General features: G+C 40.4%; 1 protein-coding gene across 1 annotated transcript; it reads right to left on the bottom strand.

Moving 5' to 3' along the window:
* Window positions 1-12,227: 12,227 nt before the first annotated feature.
* On the bottom strand, window positions 12,228-19,427 carry LOC126335685 (putative nuclease HARBI1). The gene is made up of 3 exons (XM_049999142.1): window positions 19,231-19,427; window positions 12,579-13,210; window positions 12,228-12,427 (listed from the first exon to the last, which is right to left on the bottom strand). The coding sequence occupies exons 1-3, from the start codon at window positions 19,425-19,427 to the stop codon at window positions 12,228-12,230; spliced, it is 1,029 nt and encodes a 342-aa protein (XP_049855099.1).
* Window positions 19,428-23,711: the final 4,284 nt, after the last annotated feature.

Here is a 23,711-nt window from a genome sequence, read left to right as displayed (position 1 = left end):
ATCCATGTGTTCTCGAAACCGTATGCTGAAGTTTCTCCCTGTTTGGCCTATGTATGTTTTTGGACATGAGTTGCAGTTAAGTTTGTATATTCCTGATTGATTGTACAGTTTGGTATTATTTTTAATGTTATGGATAGCTTTGTCCTTTATTTTGTTATTTGTATAATTGCTCATTTCGATATCTGTACCTCGGAACAAGTTTGCTATTTTATATGACAGCTTTCCTACAAATGGCAAGCTTACATATTTTTCATTTGGATGTGTTGTGGTATTCTTTAATGTAGTTTTGTTATTGTATTTGTTTATGTGGGGATTTATCTTTGAGTTTAGTTCATCTATTAATTTTGGATTGTAACCATTATTGTGTAGCAACTGCTTTGATGGTGTTTAGTTCTTCTATTTGGTCAGCTGGTTCTAGTGGTATTTTGTGCATTCTGTTTAGCATTGCTCTGTATGAAGCCGTCTTATGTTTATCCGGGTGGCAGGATGACTTATTAATTGTGTTATCTGTGTATGTTGGTTTCCTGTATACTTGAAATTTGTGTTTGTTGTTGGAGCTACTTATGCAGAGATCCAGAAAATTTAAACCTACTTCTGTTTGGTGTTCTACAGTGAAGATGATGTTCTGATGCATTTTATTCATTTCTTTTGCAAGGTTATCAACTTCTTCTGCTGTGCCATCAAATAAGACTATTATATCATCAACATACCTTTTGTAATAAATTATCATGTTTACCATCTGGGGGTTTTCTTTAAAAAATGTACATTCTAAGTTATTGATGAAAATACCTGCAAGCAAACTGGCGAGCCAGCTACCCATAGCCAGGCCCTCTTTCTGCTGGTATGTTTTGTTATTAAAAGAGAAATAGTTGTGTGATAGTACTAGTGTTAATAGATCAATGAATTCATATATTTCTGGTAATGCCAAATTTTTATGTTTAAGTAAATTGTTTTTAATTATTTCCATTGTTTCTTTGACGGGTATGTTTATGTAGAGGTTTGTGATGTCAAGTGATGTAAACTTCGCAGTATCAGGAATCTGAATTTCCTTTAGACAATTAATAAGTTCATAACTGTTCTTTACTGAGTATGTCTCTTCAAAGTTGAATGTGTTGCTAAGGACCTCATTCAGTTTCTTGCTGATTTTGTAAGTTGGGCTGCTCCGAGAATTAACAATTGGACGTATGGGACAGTTAACTTTATGGGTCTTAGGTTGTGCTCGTAGACGTTTTGCATAATGGTTCATAACAGTGCATTCTACATCTACATCTACATAACTACTCTGCAATTCACATTTAAGTGCTTGCCAGAGGGTTCATCGAACCACAATCATACTATCTCTCTACTATTCCACTCCCGAACAGCGAGCGGGAAAAACGAATACCTAAACCTTTCTGTTCGAGCTCTGATCTCTCTTATTTTATTTTGATGATCATTCCTACCTATGTAGGTTGGGCTCAACAAAATATTTTCGCATTCGGAAGAGAAAGTTGGTGACTGAAATTTCGTAAAAAGGTCTCGCCGCGACGAAAAACGTCTATGCTGTAATGACTTCCATCCCAACTCGTGTATCATATCTGCCACACTCTCTCCCCTATAACACGATAATACAAAACGAGCTGCCCTTTTTTGCACCCTTTCGATGTCCTCCGTCAATCCCACCTGGTAAGGATCCCACACCGCGCAGCAATATTCTAACAGAGGACGAACGAGTGTAGTGTAAGCTGTCTCTTTAGTGGACTTGTTGCATCTTCTAAGTGTCCTGCCAATGAAACGCAACCTTTGGCTCGCCTTCCGGACAATATTATCTATGTGGTCCTTCCAACTGAAGTTGTTCGTAATTTTAACACCCAGGTACTTAGTTGAATTGACAGCCTTGAGAATTGTACTATTTATCGAGTAATCGAATTCCAACGGATTTCTTTTGGAACTCATGTGGATCATCTCACACTTTTCGTTATTTAGCGTCAACTGCCACCTGACACACCATACAGCAATCTTTTCTAAATCGCTTTGCAGCTGATACTGGTCTTCGGATGACCTTACTAGACGGTAAATTACAGCATCATCTGCGAACAGTCTAAGAGAACTGCTCAGATTGTCACCCAGGTCATTTATATAGATCAGGAACAGTAGAGGTCCCAGGACGCTTCCCTGGGGAACACCTGATATCACTTCAGTTTTACTCGATGATTTGCCGTCTATTACTATGAACTGATACCTTCCTGACAGGAAATCACGAATCCAGTCGCACAACTGAGACGATACCCCATAGCTCCGCAGCTTGATTAGAAGTCGCTTATGAGGAACGGTGTCAAAAGCTTTCCGGAAATCTAGAAATACGGAATCAACTTGAAATCCCCTGTCGATAGCAGCCATTACTTCGTGCGAATAAAGAGCTAGCTGCGTTGCACAAGAGCGATGTTTTCTGAAGCCATGCTGATTACGTGTCAATAGATCGTTCCCTTCGAGGTGATTCATAATGTTTGAATACAGTATATGCTCCAAAACCCTACTGCAAACCGACGTCAATGATATAGGTCTGTAGTTAAATGGATTACTCCTACTACCCTTCTTGAACACTGGTGCGACCTTCGCAATTTTCCAATCTGTAGGTACAGATCTATCGGTGAGCGAGCGGTTGTATATGTATGCTAAGTAGGGAGCTATAGTATCAGCGTAATCTGAAAGGAACCTAATCGGTATACAATCTGGACCTGAAGACTTGCCCGTATCAAGCGATTTGAGTTGCTTCGCAACCCCTAAGGTATATACTTCTAAGAAACTCATGCTAGCAGATGTTCGTGTTTCAAATTCTGGAATATTCCATTCGTCTTCCCTGGTGAAGGAATTTCGGAAATTTGCGTTCAATAACTCCGCTTTAGCGGCACAGTCATCGATAACAGTACCATCGGAACTGTGCAGCGAAGGTATTGACTGCGTCTTGCCGCTTGTGTACTTTACATACGACCAGAATTTCTTCGGATTTTCTGCCAAATTTCGAGACAATGTTTCGTTGTGTAACCTGTTAAAGGCATCTCGCATCGAAGTACGTGCCAAATTTCGCGCGTCTGTAAATTTAAGCCCATCTTCAGGATTTCGCGTTCTTCTGAACTTCGCATGCTTTTTCCGTTGCCTCTGCAACAGCGTTCGGACCTTTTTTGTGTACCACGGGGGATCCGTTCCATCTCTTACCAATATATGAGGTATGAATATCTCAATTGCTGTTGCTACTATATCTCTGAATTTGAGCCACATCTCGTCTACATTCGCATAGTCAGTTCGGAAGGAATGGAAATTGTCTTTTAGGAAGGCTTCTAGTGGCACTTTATCCGCTTTTTTAAATAAAATTATTTTGCGTTTGTTTCTGATGGATTTGGAAGAAATGGTATTGAGCCTAGCTACAATGACCTTGTGATCACTAATCCCTGTATCAGTCATGATACTCTCTATCAGCTCTGGATTGTTTGTGGCCAAGAGGTCATGTGTGTTTTCGCAACCATTTACAATTCGCGTGGGTTCGTGGACTAACTGCTCGAAATAATTTTCGGAGAATGCATTTAGGACAATCTCGGAAGACGTTTTCTGCCTACCACCGGTTTTGAACAAGTATTTTTGCCAACATACCGAGGGTAGGTTGAAGTCCCCACCAACTATAACCGTATGAGTGGGGTATTTATTTGTTACGAGACTCAAACTTTCTCTGAACTGTACCGCGACTGTATCATGGGAGTCTGGGGGTCGGTAGAAGGAGCCAATTATTAACTTAATTCGGCTGTTAAGTATAACCTCCACCCACACCAATTTACACAGAGTATCTACTTCGACTTCACTACAAGATAAACCACTACTGACAGACACAAACACTCCACCACCAATTCTGCCTAATCTATCTTTCCTGAACACCGTCTGAGACTTCGTAAAAATTTCTGCAGAACTTATTCATGTATATCTTTTGCATTTAAGAGGAAATCACTTCTTTTCATCATATTTTTAAGTTTATTCTGTAACTTAAGAGTGGGATCAGACTTAATTTCTACTATATTATTGTTACTGAAAAATTCAATGGTTTTTCTTACATATTCACTTTCATACATTACAACAATAGCATTGCTTTTATCTGCTTTTACTACTAAAGCTTTACTGTCATTTAGTTTCTTATTAACACTTTTAAGTATTGTTCTGTCATGGTGCTTTATACTATTATTATTATTTGCTTTCTCTATTTGTTTGGTGATAAAATTGTTAACTTTGTGGCCTATGGCAATATGATCATTCTGAGTTAGTTTTGCAGTATCACAGGCTATTTTGGTGCCTACTATTAATTCTTTAATATTATTTTCAGTCAGAGATGGGGTGATATTATGATGAAGCCCTTTATCCAGCAAACTTACTTCTCTATCACTGAAGACGATGTTAGTTGAATTTACTAGACGTTTGGAGAATTTATGCTTAGTGGGAAGTAATTAGTCATTCACCTTTGGAATTTGTGACATAAGCTTTTTCAACTTATTGTTATGCCTACATCTGACTTTATGCTGTTCTTTCATAGCTATTATAGTGACAAAATCTAATGCATGGTTGAATTGTGTAGGAGTAAGTTGTTTACCTAGCTCTAAATGTAATCTATATAACTGGTGGTTTAAAAACAGCTTCTTTCTCTGTTGGTTTCGGATTTCAGATTGGAGCCATATAATTTCACTTCTTTCTTTAGCTATTTTCGCTGCTTTGCTTTGACTGTTGATGTTCACTTTGACATATTTTGGAGTTACATTCACACTTAAACACTTTTTATTGAACTTGGTACTAAGAATTGTTCTTTCTAACTTAATTTTGTACTTTCTGAAGTCATGTAAAGCTCTTAGTACCCGGCTAGGTAGTGTCAATACCAACTTGTCCATCTTATTTGGACTGTTGAGCTCTGTGGCCGTGGATAATGATATTTCACTGAAAAAATACGGCAACCAGCCACTATTTTATGCATTATTTTTATTTACGCCAATATGCATTTCAGGTTTGCACCCATCTTAAGCTGGCAAATTACATGGATCTTCAGTTACTACAGTAGTACAATCTAGACAGCAGTTTGGATGTTGCAGCAGGCATGTGCAAAATCAACGACTCCAATCACTTGACATCACAAACCTCTGTACAAACATACCCGTCAAAGAAGCAATAGAAATAATTAAAAACAATTTACTTAAACATAAAAATTTGGCATTACCAGAAATATATGAATTCATTGATCTATTAACACTAGTACTATCACACAACTATTTCTCTTTTAATAACAAAACATACCAGCAGAAAGAGGGCCTGGCTATGGGTAGCTGGCTCGCCAGTTTGCTTGCAGGTATTTTTATCAATAACTTAGAATGTACATTTTGTAAAGAAAACCCCCAGATGGTAAACATGATAATTTATTACAAAAGGTATGTTGATGATATAATAGTCTTATTTGATGGCACAGCAGAAGAAGTTGATAACCTTGCAAAAGAAATGAATAAAATGCATCAGAACATCATCTTCACTGTAGAACACCAAACAGAAGTAGGTTTAAATTTTCTGGATCTCTGCATAAGTAGCTCCAACAACAAACACAAATTTCAAGTATACAGGAAACCAACATACACAGATAACACAATTAATAAGTCATCCTGCCACCCGGATAAACATAAGACGGCTTCATACAGAGCAATGCTAAACAGAATGCACAAAATACCACTAGAACCAGCTGACCAAATAGAAGAACTAAACACCATCAAAGCAGTTGCTACACAATAATGGTTACAATCCAAAATTAATAGATGAACTAAACTCAAAGATAAATCCCCACATAAACAAATACAATAACAAAACTACATTAAAGAATACCACAACACATCCAAATGAAAAATATGTAAGCTTGCCATTTGTAGGAAAGCTGTCATATAAAATAGCAAACTTGTTCCGAGGTACAGATATCGAAATGAGCAATTATACAAATAACAAAATAAAGGACAAAGCTATCCATAACATTAAAAATAATACAAAACCGTACAACCAATTAGGAATATACAAACTTAACTGCAACTCATGTCCAAAAACATACATAAGCCAAACAGGGAGAAACTTCAGCATACGGTTTCGAGAACACATGGATGCTCTTCGTTTAAAAAACGTAAATAAATCCACATTCGCCCAACATGTAGCAGAAGAAGAACATCAAGTAACAGACATATCCCATAACCTACAAGTTCTCCACTTAGCCAACAAAGGAAAAAGAATGAACCTCCTAGAAGAAATCGAAATTTATTCACATAAACATGCATCCCCTTCTGACATACTTAACGACCAAACAGAGCTGCCAAACCAAATATTTCTAAAAAAACTTCCACACTCTACTTATCAAACCACTTATTATGCACAATCAAGAAATAACATAATCTATTATAAACCCAACAAACGCATGTAATAATATAAAACATAAAAATCTTAATTCCATCTTTGTTATATTGTAAATGTATGAATTACTGCTTTGTATAAATGTGTTATGTTAGTTTATTATCTTCAATACTACAAAAAAGTATACATCATACTTAGAATACTTCTATCAGCCAAGTCAATATTTAGAAAACAATAGCTTATCTTAGAACCTCAAAACTTTCATAAAAATATAACTTTGTCCATAGATAAACCATTTGTATGTAAACAAAAACTGTCAGTCGACAACATGGCGGATAACGCAGTGCGCCTGTCCAAAATCCGTGATAAAAAGTGTTTGTGTTGCTGAAAAAAGGAAGAAAAGCCAGGAAAGGACAAGTAGAGGAGAATGTAAGTAAAATGAACAACTGATAGTGTGTGACTTTAAACTCGCGAAATTGAAGTAAATGATTGGAGTCGTTGCTTTTGCACAGGCCTGCTGCATCATCCAAACTGCTGTCGAGATTGTACTACTGTAGTAACTGAAGATCCATGTAGTTTGCCAGCAGAAGATGGGTGCAAACCCGAAATGCATATTGGCGTAAATTAAAAAAAATGCATTAAAAAGTGGCTGGTTGCCGTATTTTCTCAGTGAAATATCATTATCCACGGCCACAGAGCTCAACAGTCCAAATAAAATGGACGAGTTGTTATTGAAACTACCTAGCCAGGTACTAACACCTTTACATGACTTCAGAAAGTACAAAATTAAGTTAGAGAGAACAATTCTTAGTACCAAGTTCAATAAAAAGTGTTCAAGTGCGAATGTAACTCCAAAATATGTCAAAGTGAACATCAACAGTCAAAGCAAAGCAGCGAAAATAGCTAAAGAAAGAAGTGAAATTATATGGCTCCAATCTGAAATCCGAAACCAACAGAGAAAGAAGCAGTTTTTAAACCACCAGTTATTTAGATTATATTTAGAGCTAGGTAAACAACTTAGTCCTACACAATTCAACCATGCATTAGATTTTGTCACTATAATAGCTATGAAAGAACAGCATAAAGTCAGATGTAGGCATAACAATAAGTTGAAAAAGTTTGTGTCACAAATTCCAAAGGTGAATGACTAATTACTTCCCACTAAGCATAAATTCTCCAAACGTCTAGTAAATTCAACTAACATCGTCTTCAGTGATAGAGAAGTAAGTTTGCTGGATAAAGGGCTTCAACATAATATCACCCCATCTCTGACTGAAAATAATATTAAAGAATTAATAGTAGGCACCAAAATAGCCTGTGATACTGCAAAACTAACTCAGAATGATCATATTGCCATAGGCCACAAAGTTAACAATTTTATCACCAAACAAATAGAGAAAGCAAATAATAATAATAGTATAAAGCACCATGACAGAACAATACTTAAAAGTGTTAATAAGAAACTAAGTGACAGTAAAGCTTTAGTAGTAAAAGCAGATAAAAGCAATGCTATTGTTGTAATGTATGAAAGTGAATATGTAAGAAAAACCATTGAATTTTTCAGTAACAATAATATAGTAGAAATTAAGTCTGATCCCACTCTTAAGTTACAGAATAAACTTAAAAATGTGATGAAAAAAAGTGATTTCCTCTTAAATTCCAAAGATATACATGAATGCACTGTTATGAACCCTTATGCACCACGTCTACGAGCACAACCTAAGACCCATAAAGTTAACTGTCCCATACGACCAATTGTTAATTCTCGGAGCAGCCCAACTTACAAAATCAGCTAGAAAGTGAATGAGGTCCTTAGCAACACATTCAGATTTGAAGAGACATACTCAGTAAAGAACAGTTATGAACTTATTAATTGTCTAAAGGAAATTCAGATTCCTGATACTGCGAAGTTTACATCACTTGACATCACAAACCTCTACATAAACATACCCGTCAAAGAAACAATGGAAATAATTAAAAACAATTTACTTAAACATAAAAATTTGGCATTACCAGAAATATATGAATTCATTGATCTATTAACACTAGTACTATCACACAACTATTTTTCTTTTAATAACAAAATGTACCAGCAGAAAGAGGGCCTGGCTATGGGCTGGCTTGCCAGTTTTCTTGCAGATAATTTCATCAACTTAGAATGTAAATTTTCTAAAGAAAACCGCCCCGATTGTAAAACAAGATAATTTATTACAAAAGGTATGTTGATGATTTAATAGTCTTATTTGATGGCACAGCAGAAGAAGTTGATAACCTTGCAAAAGAAATGAATAAAATGCATCAGAACATCATCTTCACTGTAGATCACCAAACAGAAGTAGGTTTAAATTTTCTGGATTTCTGCATAAGTAACTCCAACAACAAACACAAATTTCAAGTATACAGGAAACCAACATACACAGATAACACAATTAATAAGTCATCCTGCCACCCGGATAAACATAAGACGGATTAATACAGAGCAATGCTAAACAGAATGCACAAAATACCACTAGAACCAGCTGACCAAATAGAAGAACTAAACACAATCATAGCAATTGCTTACAATAATGGCTACAATCCAAAATTAATAGATGAACTAAACTCAAAGATAAATCCCCACATAAACAAATACAATAACAAAACTACATTAAAGAATACCACAACACAGCCAAATGAAAAATATGTAAGCTTGCCATTTGTAGGAAAGCTGTCATATAAAATAGCAAACTTGTTCCGAGGTACAGATATCGAAATGAGCAACTATACAAATAACAAAATAAAGGACAAAGCTATCCATAACATTAAAAATAATTTCAAACCGTACAATCAATCAGGAATATACAAACTTAACTGCAACTCATGTCCAAAAACATACATAGGCCAAACAGGGAGAAACTTCAGCATACGGTTTGAAGAACACATGGATGCTCTTCGTTTTAAAAACGTAAATAAATCCACATTCGCCCAACATGTAGCAGAAGAAGAACATCAAGTAACAGACATATCCCATAACCTACAAGTTCTCCACTTAGCCAACAAAGGAAAAAGAATGAACCTCCTAGAAGAAATCAAAATTTATTCACATAAACATGCATCCCCTTCTGACATACTTAACGACCAAACAGAGCTGCCAAACCTAGTATTTCTAAAAAAACTTACACACTCTACTTATCAAACCACTTACTATGCACAATCAAGAAATAACATAATCTATTATAAACCCAACAAATGCATGTAATAATATAAAACATAAAAATCTTAATTCTAATATCATAATTCTATCTTTGTTATATTGTAAATGTATGAATTACTGCTTTGTATAAATGTGTTATGTTAGTTTATTATCTTCAATACTACAAAAAAGTATACATCATACTTAGAATACTTCTATCAGCCAAGTCAATATTTAGAAAACAATAGCTTATCTTAGAACCTCAAAACTTTCGTAAAAATATAACTTTGTCCATAGATAAACCATTTGTATGTAAACAAAAACTGTCAGTCGACAACATGGCGGATAACGCAGTGCGCCTGTCCAAAATCCGTGATAAAAAGTGTTTGTGTTGCTGAAAAAAGGAAGAAAAGCCAGGAAAGGACAAGTAGAGGAGAATGTAAGTAAAATGAACAACTGATAGTGTGTGACTTTAAACTCGCGAAATTGAAGTAAATGATTGGAGTCGTTGCTTTTGCACAGGCCTGCTGCATCATCCAAACTGCTGTCGAGATTGTACTACTGTAGTAACTGAAGATACATGTAGTTTGCCAGCTGAAGATGGGTGCAAACCCGAAATGCATATTGGCGTAAATTAAAAAAAACGCATTAAAAAGTGGCTGGTTGCCGTATTTTTTCAGTGAAATATCATTAATATTAAATTATGAGGGAAAGTGCTCCAAATCATAATTTTGTGTGTGCCATTTTCTGTGCAATACTCTGCACCAGGTAATGTTTATAATGGGAACTATACCTTTTGTGACAATACAATTTGAAGTGAGGCATGTTGAGAAATAAATTGCTGTGATGGGTCCTCTTTTCTGCAAAAGTAAGCATTGCATATGTGGCTTTCCTAGCCACACCACTTGGTAAAGTGTGTGGTGGAAACCTGTAACATTTATCACAACAGTATTTGTAGAGAGGTATTATTGAATAATACATTGCTAATATGGGCAGTAGTGAGATTAGCATTGTGTGGTTTCTCTAGCAATACTCTGCACCTGTTAATGTTTAGAATGTCAGCCCATAACTTTTATCACAGAAAAATTTGTAGCAAGATATTTTCAGAAATGCATTCCTATGATGGGTTACTGTTTTCTGCTATAGTAGTCATAGCATGTGTGGCTTTCTTAGCAATACTCTGCACCTGCTAATGTTTATGATGGCAACCGATAACTTCTGACACAACTGTATTTGTAGTGAGGCATTTGTCTGTGGCACTATTCCATGATAAGGAATTCCCTTCTCTACAGGTGAGAATTAAATATGTGAAAAAACTGCATCAATATCAGTGACAGAGTTAGGGAAGGAGTTTCCCTCAGTAATAACTTAAAGTATGACACTTCGTACCGTCAACCCACAGCATTACAGTTCTGCTTTCATATCTTCCAAAGTAGCACACTACTTAACTAATTATTGCTCTTGAACTGATCCCCAAATTATTAGACATTGCTGACAAAATTCCATTGCCTTTTGTAGGAATGAAAACTTGTTTTTGGTGGCAATTTCTAAACACAAATTTGTCTTCAATTTCATGTATTTTTTTAATGCCATACAGTTGTACATAATATTGTGTAAAGTGCTGCTACACGCATGACTGACTAGAATTAACGACGTAATTCAATTCTTTGCACAACCTTATGGCCACACACACTTATGTTTAAGAAAATCATATTGTAAATAAAGAGTAGTGATTAATATGGAAAAAAATAACAAATAAACAATCCCAATCTGACATTTTATGTTATTACACAAATGATTATTTATTTTGTGCCCATGTGTGTACTGCACATTCACAATTTTAAGCTAATCTAGGCGATAAGACTGCAATAATACTGAGGAGAAGTGCAGTAAAATAATCTCTAAACTGAAAGTTTCTAATAATGAAGAATGTGTTCTTTTAATATTGCAAAACTGTTGGTCATTCACATATTTGTTGTAGCAGTAGAAAATTTAAGAGATGTTTAGGATCTATAGTGAACATAATACAGAAATATACATTATATTTTATTCCACTCGTTTTTACCCTCACATTCTCTAAATTTAATGGAGTCATTTGTTCTAAAATTTAAGTACATACCCAGAAACTGAACATGTATATAAATAACAGAGTACTGCATTGCTTTCACAACCAATGTGATGCAAGAAATAGATCTTTAATAATGAATTAGCAATAGTTCCACACTAAAAGAAATATCTCAGAAAAGCAGCAGTTGGGTAATTGTCTGTAGGCAGCACATCCTGTCCCTGGCACAACAAAACCTCAAATTTCGCATCACACCCCCAGTTCAGTGAGTACTTTTATGTTCGCTAGACAGCAGAAACAAAATAGATTACATGCTGAAATAATCTAAAAAATTGAAAATACAGCAAAATCCCATAACTATAATCATAATTTTTCATTACGAACAATGTCTGAATTTGTGTTAGATTATCAGAAATGTTCATTAATTATAGCATGGCGAACTGCTCTTCCAGGTAATGTATCGTCTCGATACAGCTGCTGTCCAGGTAGCACTGGTTCGTTGTCTTCAATGTTGGGGCCTCTCTCATCACGTAACTGATTTAAAAGTCGAGAAATTTCAGGGTCTTCTGGTGGTTCTTCATTGCTTGTACTCCTCGCAATATTATGCTAGACAGCCATAACCTCAATGATTGACATTGCTTCCTGTGGATTACATCTTATTCCTACAGATAATATGGGAAATCTTCTCTTCCACATACCGTATTTTCTCTCAACAGTGTTTCTAGTCTTAATATGAGACCTGTTATATCGATGCTCTGCTTCATTTTGCGGATTTAATAGTGGAGTTAACAAGTAGGCTCTGAGCACTATGGGACTTAACAGCTGAGGTCATCAGTCCCCTAGAACTTAGAACTACTTAAACCTAACTAACCTAAGGACATCACACACATCCATGCCTGAGGCAGGATTCGAACGTTCGACCGTAGCAGTCCGGCGGTGTTAACAAGTAGGGTTTACATGCATAACCACTATCTCCCAATAAGTGACCTTGTGGTATTTCTCCGTTTTCAAATTGAGCTCTGCGAGCGCAGTTGAGAAATATGGTACTGTCGTGCACAGAGCCCGGCCATTGAGCGACAATATCTCTTATTAACAAATTGTGATTACTAATGGTTTGACAGTTAAAGCAAAAATATGATTTCCTATTGCGGAAAAGTTCAGCATTATGTCCTCCAGGAGACTGAATTCTTATACGGGTACGATCCAAGGTACCAAGAACGCCAGGAAATCGGTCCAATTGACTAAAACCATACATCACAGAGCGCACTTCTTCACTTGTAGGAAATTTTATAAAGCGAGGAGACAGTGATGCTATGATGTCTGATACATCACTGATGATTCGTTGTGCTGTTGTACGATGTATATTACTGTTGTCCCCAATAAGAATATTGAATGCATCTGTTGCATATGCCCTTAAAGTAATCAAAAATCTGTTTATCGGAGAAACAGGGTTATTCCGATCAGTAGGAAATTCTAACCTATCATTAATTTGATTTAATAACCACCACACTGTTTCTTTTGACAGACGAAATCTCTCTTCAAACTTCCTGTCACCATAATCTTCAAATTGCTTCCCCTTTCCACAATCACTCCAACACGATTTCGGTCACGATTTAAATGGTCAAGGTACAACAAATCTTCCTCAATGCCATCCATAACATCAAAACGCGCCGCCATCTTATTAGCGTGTGCTTCTAAAACCGTGGTTATGTCGAATAAACCGGGAAAGAGCATCGGTTAAATATAACCGCGGTCGATTCCCTCGTTTAACTTAGACCGATGTTGGTGCACCAGAAAACTGCGCTGACCAGGATTATATATCGACTTAACCGCGGTTAACTGTTAATCGATATTGGTGCACTCGACCATCAGTCTGCTCGCCACCAAAGCGTGGTCAGTGCCGTAGTCAGCGCTATGATAGCTTCTTGTCAGTAGGCCATTTTTTAGATCTGTATGCCTAGCTATGACAAGATCAAGTTGGTGCGAGTGATGAGAGAGGGGGTGTCTCCAGGTCACCTTGTGTCGATCTTTAAGTTGGAAATATGTGTTTTGTGATACACAGACCATGAAAGCAGCACACTTCTAGCAGTCTCTGGCCATTATAACTTATTTTTCCCACTCCATGATAACCCAGGCAAGTCGGCCACATGTCATTATTTGACCCAACTCAAGCATTAAAGTCGCCTAGAATATATAGCGACTCTGGGCCAGGTACTTTTGCTATTCTGAGTAAACCATTAAACAGATCCTTCTCTTCTACGCTGGATGATAAGTTGGGAGCGTACACATTAAAGATGTTGATAGTTACACTTGAGGAGCATACTTGAAAAGTAAGAATCCGCTCTGTCCACCAGATGGTGGCACAATCCTGTTCAGAAGGGTATTTTAACCGCGAATCTTACACAGTGAAGTCTTGGCTCATCTTATGACTTCCCCTAATAAAAAAAATGTGTGATTAGCTTCTCTAATACAGCCCGTGTAAGGTAGACACGTCTCCTGTAGTTCCACAGTGTCCAAATTCAAGCGATGGATCTCCCTATATAATATGTAACATTATATATTACATAATAATATATAAACAATCTGTAATTTATATAATAATTGCTAACTTAATAGATGATGCCAAATTTTGATTTCAGTGTTGTTCCTCTCATCGCTTTAATTAAGTGAAGTATGACTTTTCAGAAGAGCAGTTGAACGGAATGGATAGTGTCTTGAAAGGAGGATATAAGATGTACATCAACAAGAGCAAAACGAGGATAATGGAATGTATTCGAATTAAGTCTGGTGATGCTGAGGGAATTAGATTAGGAAATGAGACACTTAAAGTAGTAGAGGAGTTTTTCTGTTTGGGGAGCAAAATAACTGATGATGGTCGAAGTAGAGAGGATATAAAATGTAGACTGGCAATGGCAAGGAAAGCGTTTCTGAAGAAGAGAAATTTGTTAAAATCGAGTCTAGATTTAAGTGTCAGGAAGTCATTTCTGAAAGTATTTGTATGGAGTGTAGCCATGTATGGAAGTGAAACATGGACGATAAATAGTTTAGACAAGAAGAGAATAGAAGCTTTCGAAATGTGGTGCTACAGAAAAATGCTGAAGATTAGATGGGTAGATCACATAACTAATGAGGAAGTATTGAATAGGATTGGGGAGAAGAGAAGTTTGTGGCACAACTTGACCAGAAGAAGGGATCGGTTGGTAGGACACGTTCTGAGGCATGATGGGATCACCAATTTAGTATTGGAGGGAAGCGTAGAGGGTAAAAATCGTAGAGGGAGACCAAGAGATGACTACACTAAGCAGATTCAGAGGGATGTGGGTTGCAGTTTCTGGGAGATGAAGAAGCTTGCACAGGATAGAGTAGCATGGAGAGCTGCATCCAACCAGTCTCAGGACTGAAGACCACAACAACAACAACAACAACAACAATGACTTTTCAGGTTGGTAATATTAAATAACCACAAGGCTTTCCACTAATTCCTGGTGCAAGAGTAACTAGGGAAACGATTTTATGTATTCGGCTCATTTAAACTACTGGCCAATAAAATTGCTACACAACGACGATGACGTGCTACAGACGCGAAATTTAACCGACATGGAGAAGAAGCTGTGATGTGCAAATGATTAGCTTTTCAGACCATTCACACAAGGTTGGCGCCAGTGGCAACACTACAACGTGCTGACATGAGGAAAGTTTCCAACCGATTTCTCATACACAAAGAACAGTTGACCGGCGTTGCCTGGTGAAACGTTGAGGTGATGCCTCGTAAAAGGAGGAGAAATGCCTACCATCACGTTTCCGACTTTGATAAAAGTCGCATTGTAGCCTATCGCGATTGCAGTTTATCGTACCGCGACATTACTGCTCGCGTTGGTCCAGTCTAATGAGTGTTTGCAGAATATGGAATCGGTGGGTTCATGAGGGTAATACGGAACGCCTTGCTGGATCCCAACGGTCTCGTATCACTAGTAGTCGAGCTGACAGGCATCTTATCCGCATGGCTGTAACGGATAGTGCAGCCACGTCTCGATCCCTGTGTCAACAGATGGGGACGTTTGCAAGACAACACCCATCTGCACGGACAGTTCGACGACGTTTGCAGTAGCTTGGACTATCAGCTCGGAAACCATGGCTGCGGTTACCCCTGACGCTGCATCGCAGACAGGAGCGCCTGCGATGGTGTACTCAACGACGAACCTGGGTGCACGAATGGCAAAACTTTATTTTTTTGGATGAATCCAGGATCTGTTTGAGCATCATGGTGATCGCATCCGTGTTTGGCGACGTCGTGGTGAACGCACATTGGAAGCGTGAATTCGTCATCGCCATACTGGCGTATGACCCGGCGTGATGGTATGGGGTGGCATTGGTTACACGTCTCGATCACCTCATGTTCGCATTGACGGCACTTTGAACAGTTGACGTTACATTTCAGATGTGTTACGAGCCGTGGATCTACGCTTCATTCGACCCCTACGAAACCCTACATTTTAGCAGGGTAATGCACGACAGCATGATGCAGATCCTGTACGGGCCTTTCTGGATACAGAAAATGTTCGACTGCTACCCTGGCCAGCCCATTCTCCAGATCTCTCACCAATTGAAAACGTCTGGTCAATGCTGGCCGTGCAGCTGGCTCGTCACAATACGCCAGTCAGTACTCATGATGAACTGTGGTATCGTGTTGAAGCTGCATGGGCAGCTGTACCTGTACACGCCATCCAAGCTCTGTTTGACTCAATGCCCAGGCGTATCAAGGCCGTTATTACGAGCAGAGGTGGTTGTTCTGTTTACCGATTTCTCAGGATCTATTTACCCAAATTGCGTGAAAATGTAATCACATGTCAGTTCTAGTATAATATATTTGTCCAATTAATACCCGTTTACAGTGTGCATTTCTTTTTGGTGCAGCAATTTTAATGGCCAGTAGTGTATTAGTTCCATGATAATCCTTATTTACGTCGTGCGAACTGTAAATCTCACCGAAGAATTTCTTTACCTTAGTAAGTATTTCAGATTACGGATGGTAATTTTGCCTCAACTGCCTAATGGCAGCAGCTGTTTTTTCGTCTGTTTATTATGTTCCGTGACAAAGTTACATTACTAGGTCACAGTAATCAAAAGGAAACATTAATGTGACCATCGTCTATGTTCGACGTCACCGCGCAGTAACCACTCACAGACGACAGGTGGCAGCACTAGCAGTGGAGTGCCCGGGGGACGCGTGAAACAGTGTAGTTGTTGATATAAGACGGAAATAGGGCGATTAATCTGACGTCCAAAAGGGCATAGTCGATGGCTCTTCGGCCAAGGGTGGGGGCATTTCCAAAATGGCAAAGCTCGTAAACTGTTCGCATATCGCCATAGTTAAAGAATACTGTGCATGGCAAAATGTCGTCATCCACAACCGGCACCAAGGCAACAATGGTGCACGACGGGTCATAGGTGACAGGTGAACGACGGCTGCGGATGTGTATACGAACGAATAGACGTGCAACTATTGAGCAACTGACCACCCAGATGAGAAAGGGGCTGCCAACACTGGCTCATGAACGACTATTCAGCGAGTGTTGTTGCCAATGGGCCTCCGCTGCACGTGCCTCGTTCATGCACCCACACAGACTGCTGTTCATTGGAGACGAAGGCTTGAATTTGAGTGCCAGTAGCACAACTGAATGTGCACACCAGTTCCCCAGAAATGTACCCATTTCCGTGGAGATGGCATTGAAAATTTGGTTTTGCTTCTCATCTGCGAGGTGTAAACTAGTGTCCTAGAACAGTTTAAATAAACTGCTACACCAGTTTGTTCCAGCTCAAAGGCTCATCTGTGGGCAGTCAGGTGACCACAGGCAATGACGGTCGGAGACGGACAAACAGTTGACTCGCATTTAGACAGTCAACCTGACGGCTGCACACACAACCGTACTGCGTAGACAAGCTCCCACAGGTTGGGGTGGCCTAGTGGCTCTCGCATACCAGCAGTATGTGCGAGTACGGATAGCTTAGTGGGTAACCTACAGTATCTTTTCCTGGCCAAGGGTGCCAGGGTCTCATGCAGCAGTGTTGGAACAGCTTGCACTGAATGTGCACTAAGGCATCACGTTTTATGCTACATCAGCATGAAAGCAAACACCCTATGGATATCACCGGAAAAGTGATTCTACAGAATGTTTTTGCGGCAATCCCTGGTTGATCTCGTTGTTCTGGAATGCACAATGGATAGCACAAGTTTGCATCTATCCTTTAGGACCATGTCCATCCCCAAATTCAGTTTGTTTTTTCTCGGCACGATGGCATCTACTAGATGTTGGACAATGCAACATGTGACACAGCTTGTAGTGTACGTTTCTAGTTTGAAGAGCACCAGGATGTGTGTGCCGAACTCTCCTGGCCACCAACCTCTCCGGATTCAAACCGAATCGGGAATCTGTGGGACTACCTCGATCGGGTTGTTAGCAGCATGGATCCTCAGCCGAGAAACCTTGCGGAGCTGGTCACGGCGCTGGAGTCGGCATAGCTCCATATCCCTGTCGGCACCTTCTAGAGCCTCATTCACTCTCTTCCTGCTCGTCCCGCAGAGGTCTGCGGTGAAAAGGCGGCTATTCAGGCTTTTCATATGTGGTCACATTAAGATGACTGGGCAGTGCAGAACATTTTAGGTGCCAACAGAATTTTGCGTTGCATTGCGTATGTGGGTCTGTGGCGAATCTTTTCTGAGGGCATTCAGACCGAATAATAATATTGTTCCAGTGATCGTTATTTCTTGTAAATGGTTCAAATGGCTCTGAGGACTATGGGACTTAATATCTGAGGTCATCAGTCCCCTAGACGTAGAACTACTCAAACCTAACTAACCTAAGGACATCACACACATCCCTGAAGCGCCTAGAACCACTCGGCCACAGTGGCCAGCATTTACTTGCAAAGACGACATCTTTAACAAGGGCAATTTCAAGTGGAACTTCAGTGTCCACTATTCCTAGAGAAGTCACGTCCAACTTTACAAACACCATATATGACGTTGCATACGAGCTCGAGGAGACTACTTTGACGGTGATGGTGGTGGTGGTTAGTGTTTAACGTCCCGTCGACAACGAGGCCATTAGAGACGGAGCGCAAGCCCGGGTTAGGGAAGGATTGGGAAGGAAATCGGCCGTACCCTTTCAAAGGAACCATCCCGGCATTTGCCTGAAGCGATTTAGGGAAATCACGGAAAACCTAAATCAGGATGGCCGGAGACGGGATTGCACCTTTGACGGTGACAGTGGGAAGTAAGATGTAAGGTAAGTTTTCTGGCTTTCACGGACACATCCCCGGAAATTTTACGTAGCGCCTCCTAGATGTAGAGGTCAACGCAGTTCATTGGTCTTGGCCGTGGAGGCGAGTTGGGCGACTAGAAACAAATCCATCTGACACTGACAGTGAGCTGCATTCTGAACGGCCACTGTCCCACGGCGGGCTGCCGGTTTCCATCTGGGCGCCCTTTTGAGATTCCGGAGCAAAGATAGCGCCGTGGAAATTCGCGGACGGCGGCGGGGCAGGGCGCAAGGCTGCGTGCTCATTGTTCGTCGGCGGCGCACTTTCACCCGGGAACTCAGTCAGCTACCTGCGGCCGGGCGCCCGCTTCCCAGCGCGCAGGCTCCTGCGGTCGACATTTAAGGCCGCCAGGAATGTCCGTAACGGGACCTGCCCGCGCACGCGACCCGTTTTTTCGCCTTCCCCCTGGCGAAACACTGTTAATATTAGGATCTCGAGGTCCACAACGCAGTAGATAGAGGCAGACAATTCTTGGAAGTCTTGCATGGTCCTTCACTTTGGGTGGGCTATTCTGCATCTACAAATGTATTCTGTGAACAACGTGAACTGCGTGGCAGAGGACACTTCCCAGTTTACCACATACACTGATGAACTAAATCGTGTGACCATGTCACGCCACGGGACTGAGTAGCACTTTTTGGAGTTGCGACGTTGTGGTGCTGTAAAGGTACACTACTGGCCATTGAAATTGCTACACCAAGAAGAAATGCAGATTATAAACGGGTATTCTCTGGACAAATATACTATACTTAAACTAACATGTGATTACATTTTCACGCAATTTGGGTGCACAAATCCTGAGAAATCAATACCCAGAACAACCACCTCTGGCCGTAATAACGGCCTTGATACGCCTGGGCATTGAGTCAAACAGAGCTTGGATGGCGTGTACAGGTACAGCTGCCCATGCAGCTTCAACACGATACCACAGTTCATCCAAAGTAGTGACTGGCGTGTTGTCATGATACAGTTGCTCGCCCACCATTGACCAGACGTTTTCAATTGGTGAGAGATTTTGTGAATGTACTGGCCAGGACAGAAGCCGAAAATTTTCTGTATCCAAAAAGGCCCGTACAGGACCTGCAACATCCGGTCGTGCATTATCCTGCTGAAATGTAGGGTTTCGCAGGGATCGAATGAAGGGTAGAGCCACGGGTCTTAACACATCTGAAATGTAACGTCCACTGTCCAAAGCGCCGTTAATGGGAACAAGAGGCGATCGAGACGTGTAACCAAACGCACCCCATAGCATCACGCCGGGTGATACGCCAGTATGGTGATGACGAATACACGCTTCCAATGTGCGTTCACTGCGATGTCGCCAGACACGGATGCGACCATCATGATGCCGTAAACAGAACCTGGATTCATCCGAAAAATTATGTTTTGCCATTCGTGCACCCAGGTTCGTCGTTAAGTACACCATCGCAGGCGCTCCTGTCTGTGATGCAGCGTCGAAGGTAACCACAGCCATGCTCTCCGAGGTGATAGTCCATGCTGCTGCAAACGTCGTCGAACTGTTCTTGCAGATGGTTGTTGTGTTGCAAACGTCCTCATCTGTTGACTCAAGGATCGAGACGTGGCTGCACTATCCGTTACAGCCATGCGGATAAGATGCCTGTCATCTCGACTGCTAGTGATACGAGGCCGTTGGGATCCAGCACGGCGTTCAGTATTACCCCCCTGAACCCTCCGATTCCATATTCGGCTAACAGTCATTGGATCTCGATCAACGCGAGCAGCAATGTCGCGATAGGATAAACCGCAATCGCGATAGGCTACAACCCGACCTTTATCAAAGTCGGAAACGTGATGGTAGGCATTTCTCCTCCTTACACGAGGTATCACGACAGCGTTTCACCTGGCAGCGCCGGTCAACTGCTGTTTTGTGCATGAGAAATCGGTTGGAAGCTTTCCTCATGACAGCACTTTGTAGGTGTCGCCACCGGTTCCAACCTTGTGTGAATGCTCTGAAAAGGAAAGGAAATCATTCGCATATCACAGAATCTTCTTCCTGTCAGTTAACTGTCGCGTCTGTAGCGCGTCATCTTCGTGGTGTAGCAATTTTAATGTCTAGTAGTGTAGTACACTCTAACACACACACACACACACACACACACACACACACACACACAGATCGGCATTTGTGATTTACATCTACAGACAAACAAATGATTACAATGTCAGAAGAATTGAAATAGCTCCACCAGTGAGTAATTAACCAACGCGTTGCTCAATATCTGACCCTTTTGCAATCAGTTATTCGGCTTGGCATTGATTGACGGAGTTACTGGATGCATTTATGAGAGATATCGTGCCTAATTCTGTCCGACTGGGGTGTCAGATCGTCAAAAACAGGAAATGGTTGAATGACCCTGCCCAAAATGCTCCAAACCGTCTGAATTGGGGAGAGATCCGGTGACCTCGCTGGCCAAGGTATGGTTTGGTAACCATAAAGACAAACAGTAGAAACTCGCACCTTGTAGAGACAGGCATTATCTTGGTGAAATATAAGCGTCGGATGGCTTACCATGAAGGGCAAGAAAACTGAGCATAGACTATCGTTCGACATATCGCTGTGCTGGGAAACGCCGCAGACGGCAAACAAATGGCATCTCAGACCATACTCCTGGTTGTCATGCCATTTGGCTGGTGACAGGCTTGTATCCTACAGTTGTGTGGGTTGTCACTCCCGTCTCCTCTCTTCATCAGGACTCATCGAAGTGGGACTCATCACTGAAGATATTTCTACTCCAATCAATGATTTTTCAGGCTGAAGACGTGTCCGGTGACGCCCCAGACAGAGGTGGGATACCATCCTGACTGTAGCCCACGCTATGGGCCAATAGTCAGAAGTGATGGTCTGGTGTTCAATACTCTTCATACCAGGACCGCTTCGTTGTCATCAGTGGCACCCTTGCAGCAGTATGACATGTCGATAATATACTACGCCCTGTTTGTTATCCTTCGTGGAAATCCATCCTGGGCTTACATTTCGGCAGAAAATGTCTGCCCACAAAAGGCGAGAGTTTCTACAGTTGTCTTAGTGCTTGCCAAAACCTACATTGGTCAGCAAGGTCACCGGATATCTCCTCAGTTGACAACGTATGGAGCATTATGGGCAGGCCCTCCAACCATCTAGGGATTCTGACGTTCTAAAAAGCCAGTTGAACAGAATATGGCATAATATTTCTCAGGAGGACATCCAAAAACTATCAAGGAGTGACAAGCCTAGTAACAGCTTGTAGAAGACGGACCAATGCGTTACTGACTTGCTCAGTATGTGAAGCTCTTTCTCTTGAAAAAAGGTGCGCTTTTGATCACTGCGGGGACTGAGTGTCAGCTGTGGCCGTGAAAACTGCTCATTGAAACAGCTATCTCTGCATGATGCACTGGACGCGACTTATTCTCAGCATTTCAACTGAGCGGTTCTCAACTTCCGCTTCGATCTGCAAGAAATTATGGTCAACGTCCAATTACCGTGTGCATGATTATGTTGTATCGTGCTGTGCCTATTCTAACTTGCTATACTGCCTATCCATCGTGACATGTAAACATCTTCATTAACGAATACTTTAAATGATCTCACTCAAATTATGTATCTGTGAATTAATGGTGTTCAAGCTGTTTGACTATCTTTGGCCTCACCTCATTTGTTGTTTGTTTTGGAATCAGGTGATTTATGCGTAACGTTCGCCTTTTCCATATGCATTTACAGTGTCTATTTGTCTAATATGCCAACTAGCTCTAAAGATGACGAAGAAATTGATGAAATGTATGATGAGATTAAAGAAATTATTCAGGTAGTGAAGGGAGACGAAAATTTAATAGTCATGGGTGACTGGAATTCAAGAGCAGGAAAAGGGAATGAAGGAAACATAGTAAGTGAATATGGATTGGGGCTAAGAAATGAAAGAGGAAGCCGCCTGGTAGATTTTTGCGCAGAGCATAACTTAATCATAGCTAACACTTGGTTTAAGAATCATGAAAGAAGGTTATATACATGGAAGAACCCTGGAGATACTAAAAGGTATCAGATAGATTATATATTGGTAAGACAGAGATTTAGGAACCAGGTTTTAAATTGTAAGACATTTCCAGTGGCAGATGTGGTCTCTGACCACAATCTATTGGTTGTGAACTGTTGATTAAAACTGAAAATACTGCAAGAAGGTGGGAATTTAAGGATTTGGGACCTGGATAAACTAAAAGAACCAGAGGTTGTACAGAGTTTCAAGGAGAGCGTAGGGGAACAATTGACAGGAATGGGGGAAAGAAATACAGTAGAAGAAGAATGGGTAGCTTTGAGAGATCAAATAGTGAAGGCAGCAAAGGACCAAATAGGTAAAAAGACAAGGGCTAGTAGAAACCCTTGGGTTGTTGTTGTTGTGGTCTTCAGTCCTGAGACTGGTTTGATGCAGCTCTCCATGCTACCTTATCCTGTGCAAGCTTCTTCTTCTCCCAGTACCTACTGCAACCTACATCCTTCTGAATCTGCTTAGTGTATTCATCTCTTGGTCTCCCTCTACGATTTTTACCCTCCACACTGCCCTCCAATACTAAATTGGTGGTCCCTTGATGCCTCAGAACATGTCCTACCAATCGATCCCTTCTTCTGGTCAAGTTGTGCCACAAACTTCTTTTCTCCCCAATCCTATTCAATACTTCCTCATTAGTTATGTGATCTACCCATCTAATCTTCAGCATTCTTCTGTAGCACCACATTTCGAAAGCTTCTATTCTCTTCTTGTCCAAACTATTTATCGTCCA

Source organism: Schistocerca gregaria, chromosome 2 (assembly GCF_023897955.1).
Source record: "Schistocerca gregaria isolate iqSchGreg1 chromosome 2, iqSchGreg1.2, whole genome shotgun sequence".
In the NCBI taxonomy this organism is placed as follows: Eukaryota; Metazoa; Arthropoda; class Insecta; order Orthoptera; family Acrididae; genus Schistocerca; species Schistocerca gregaria.
Note: the sequence above shows the minus strand (reverse complement) of the source record. Positions and strands in the feature narration are given on the sequence as shown.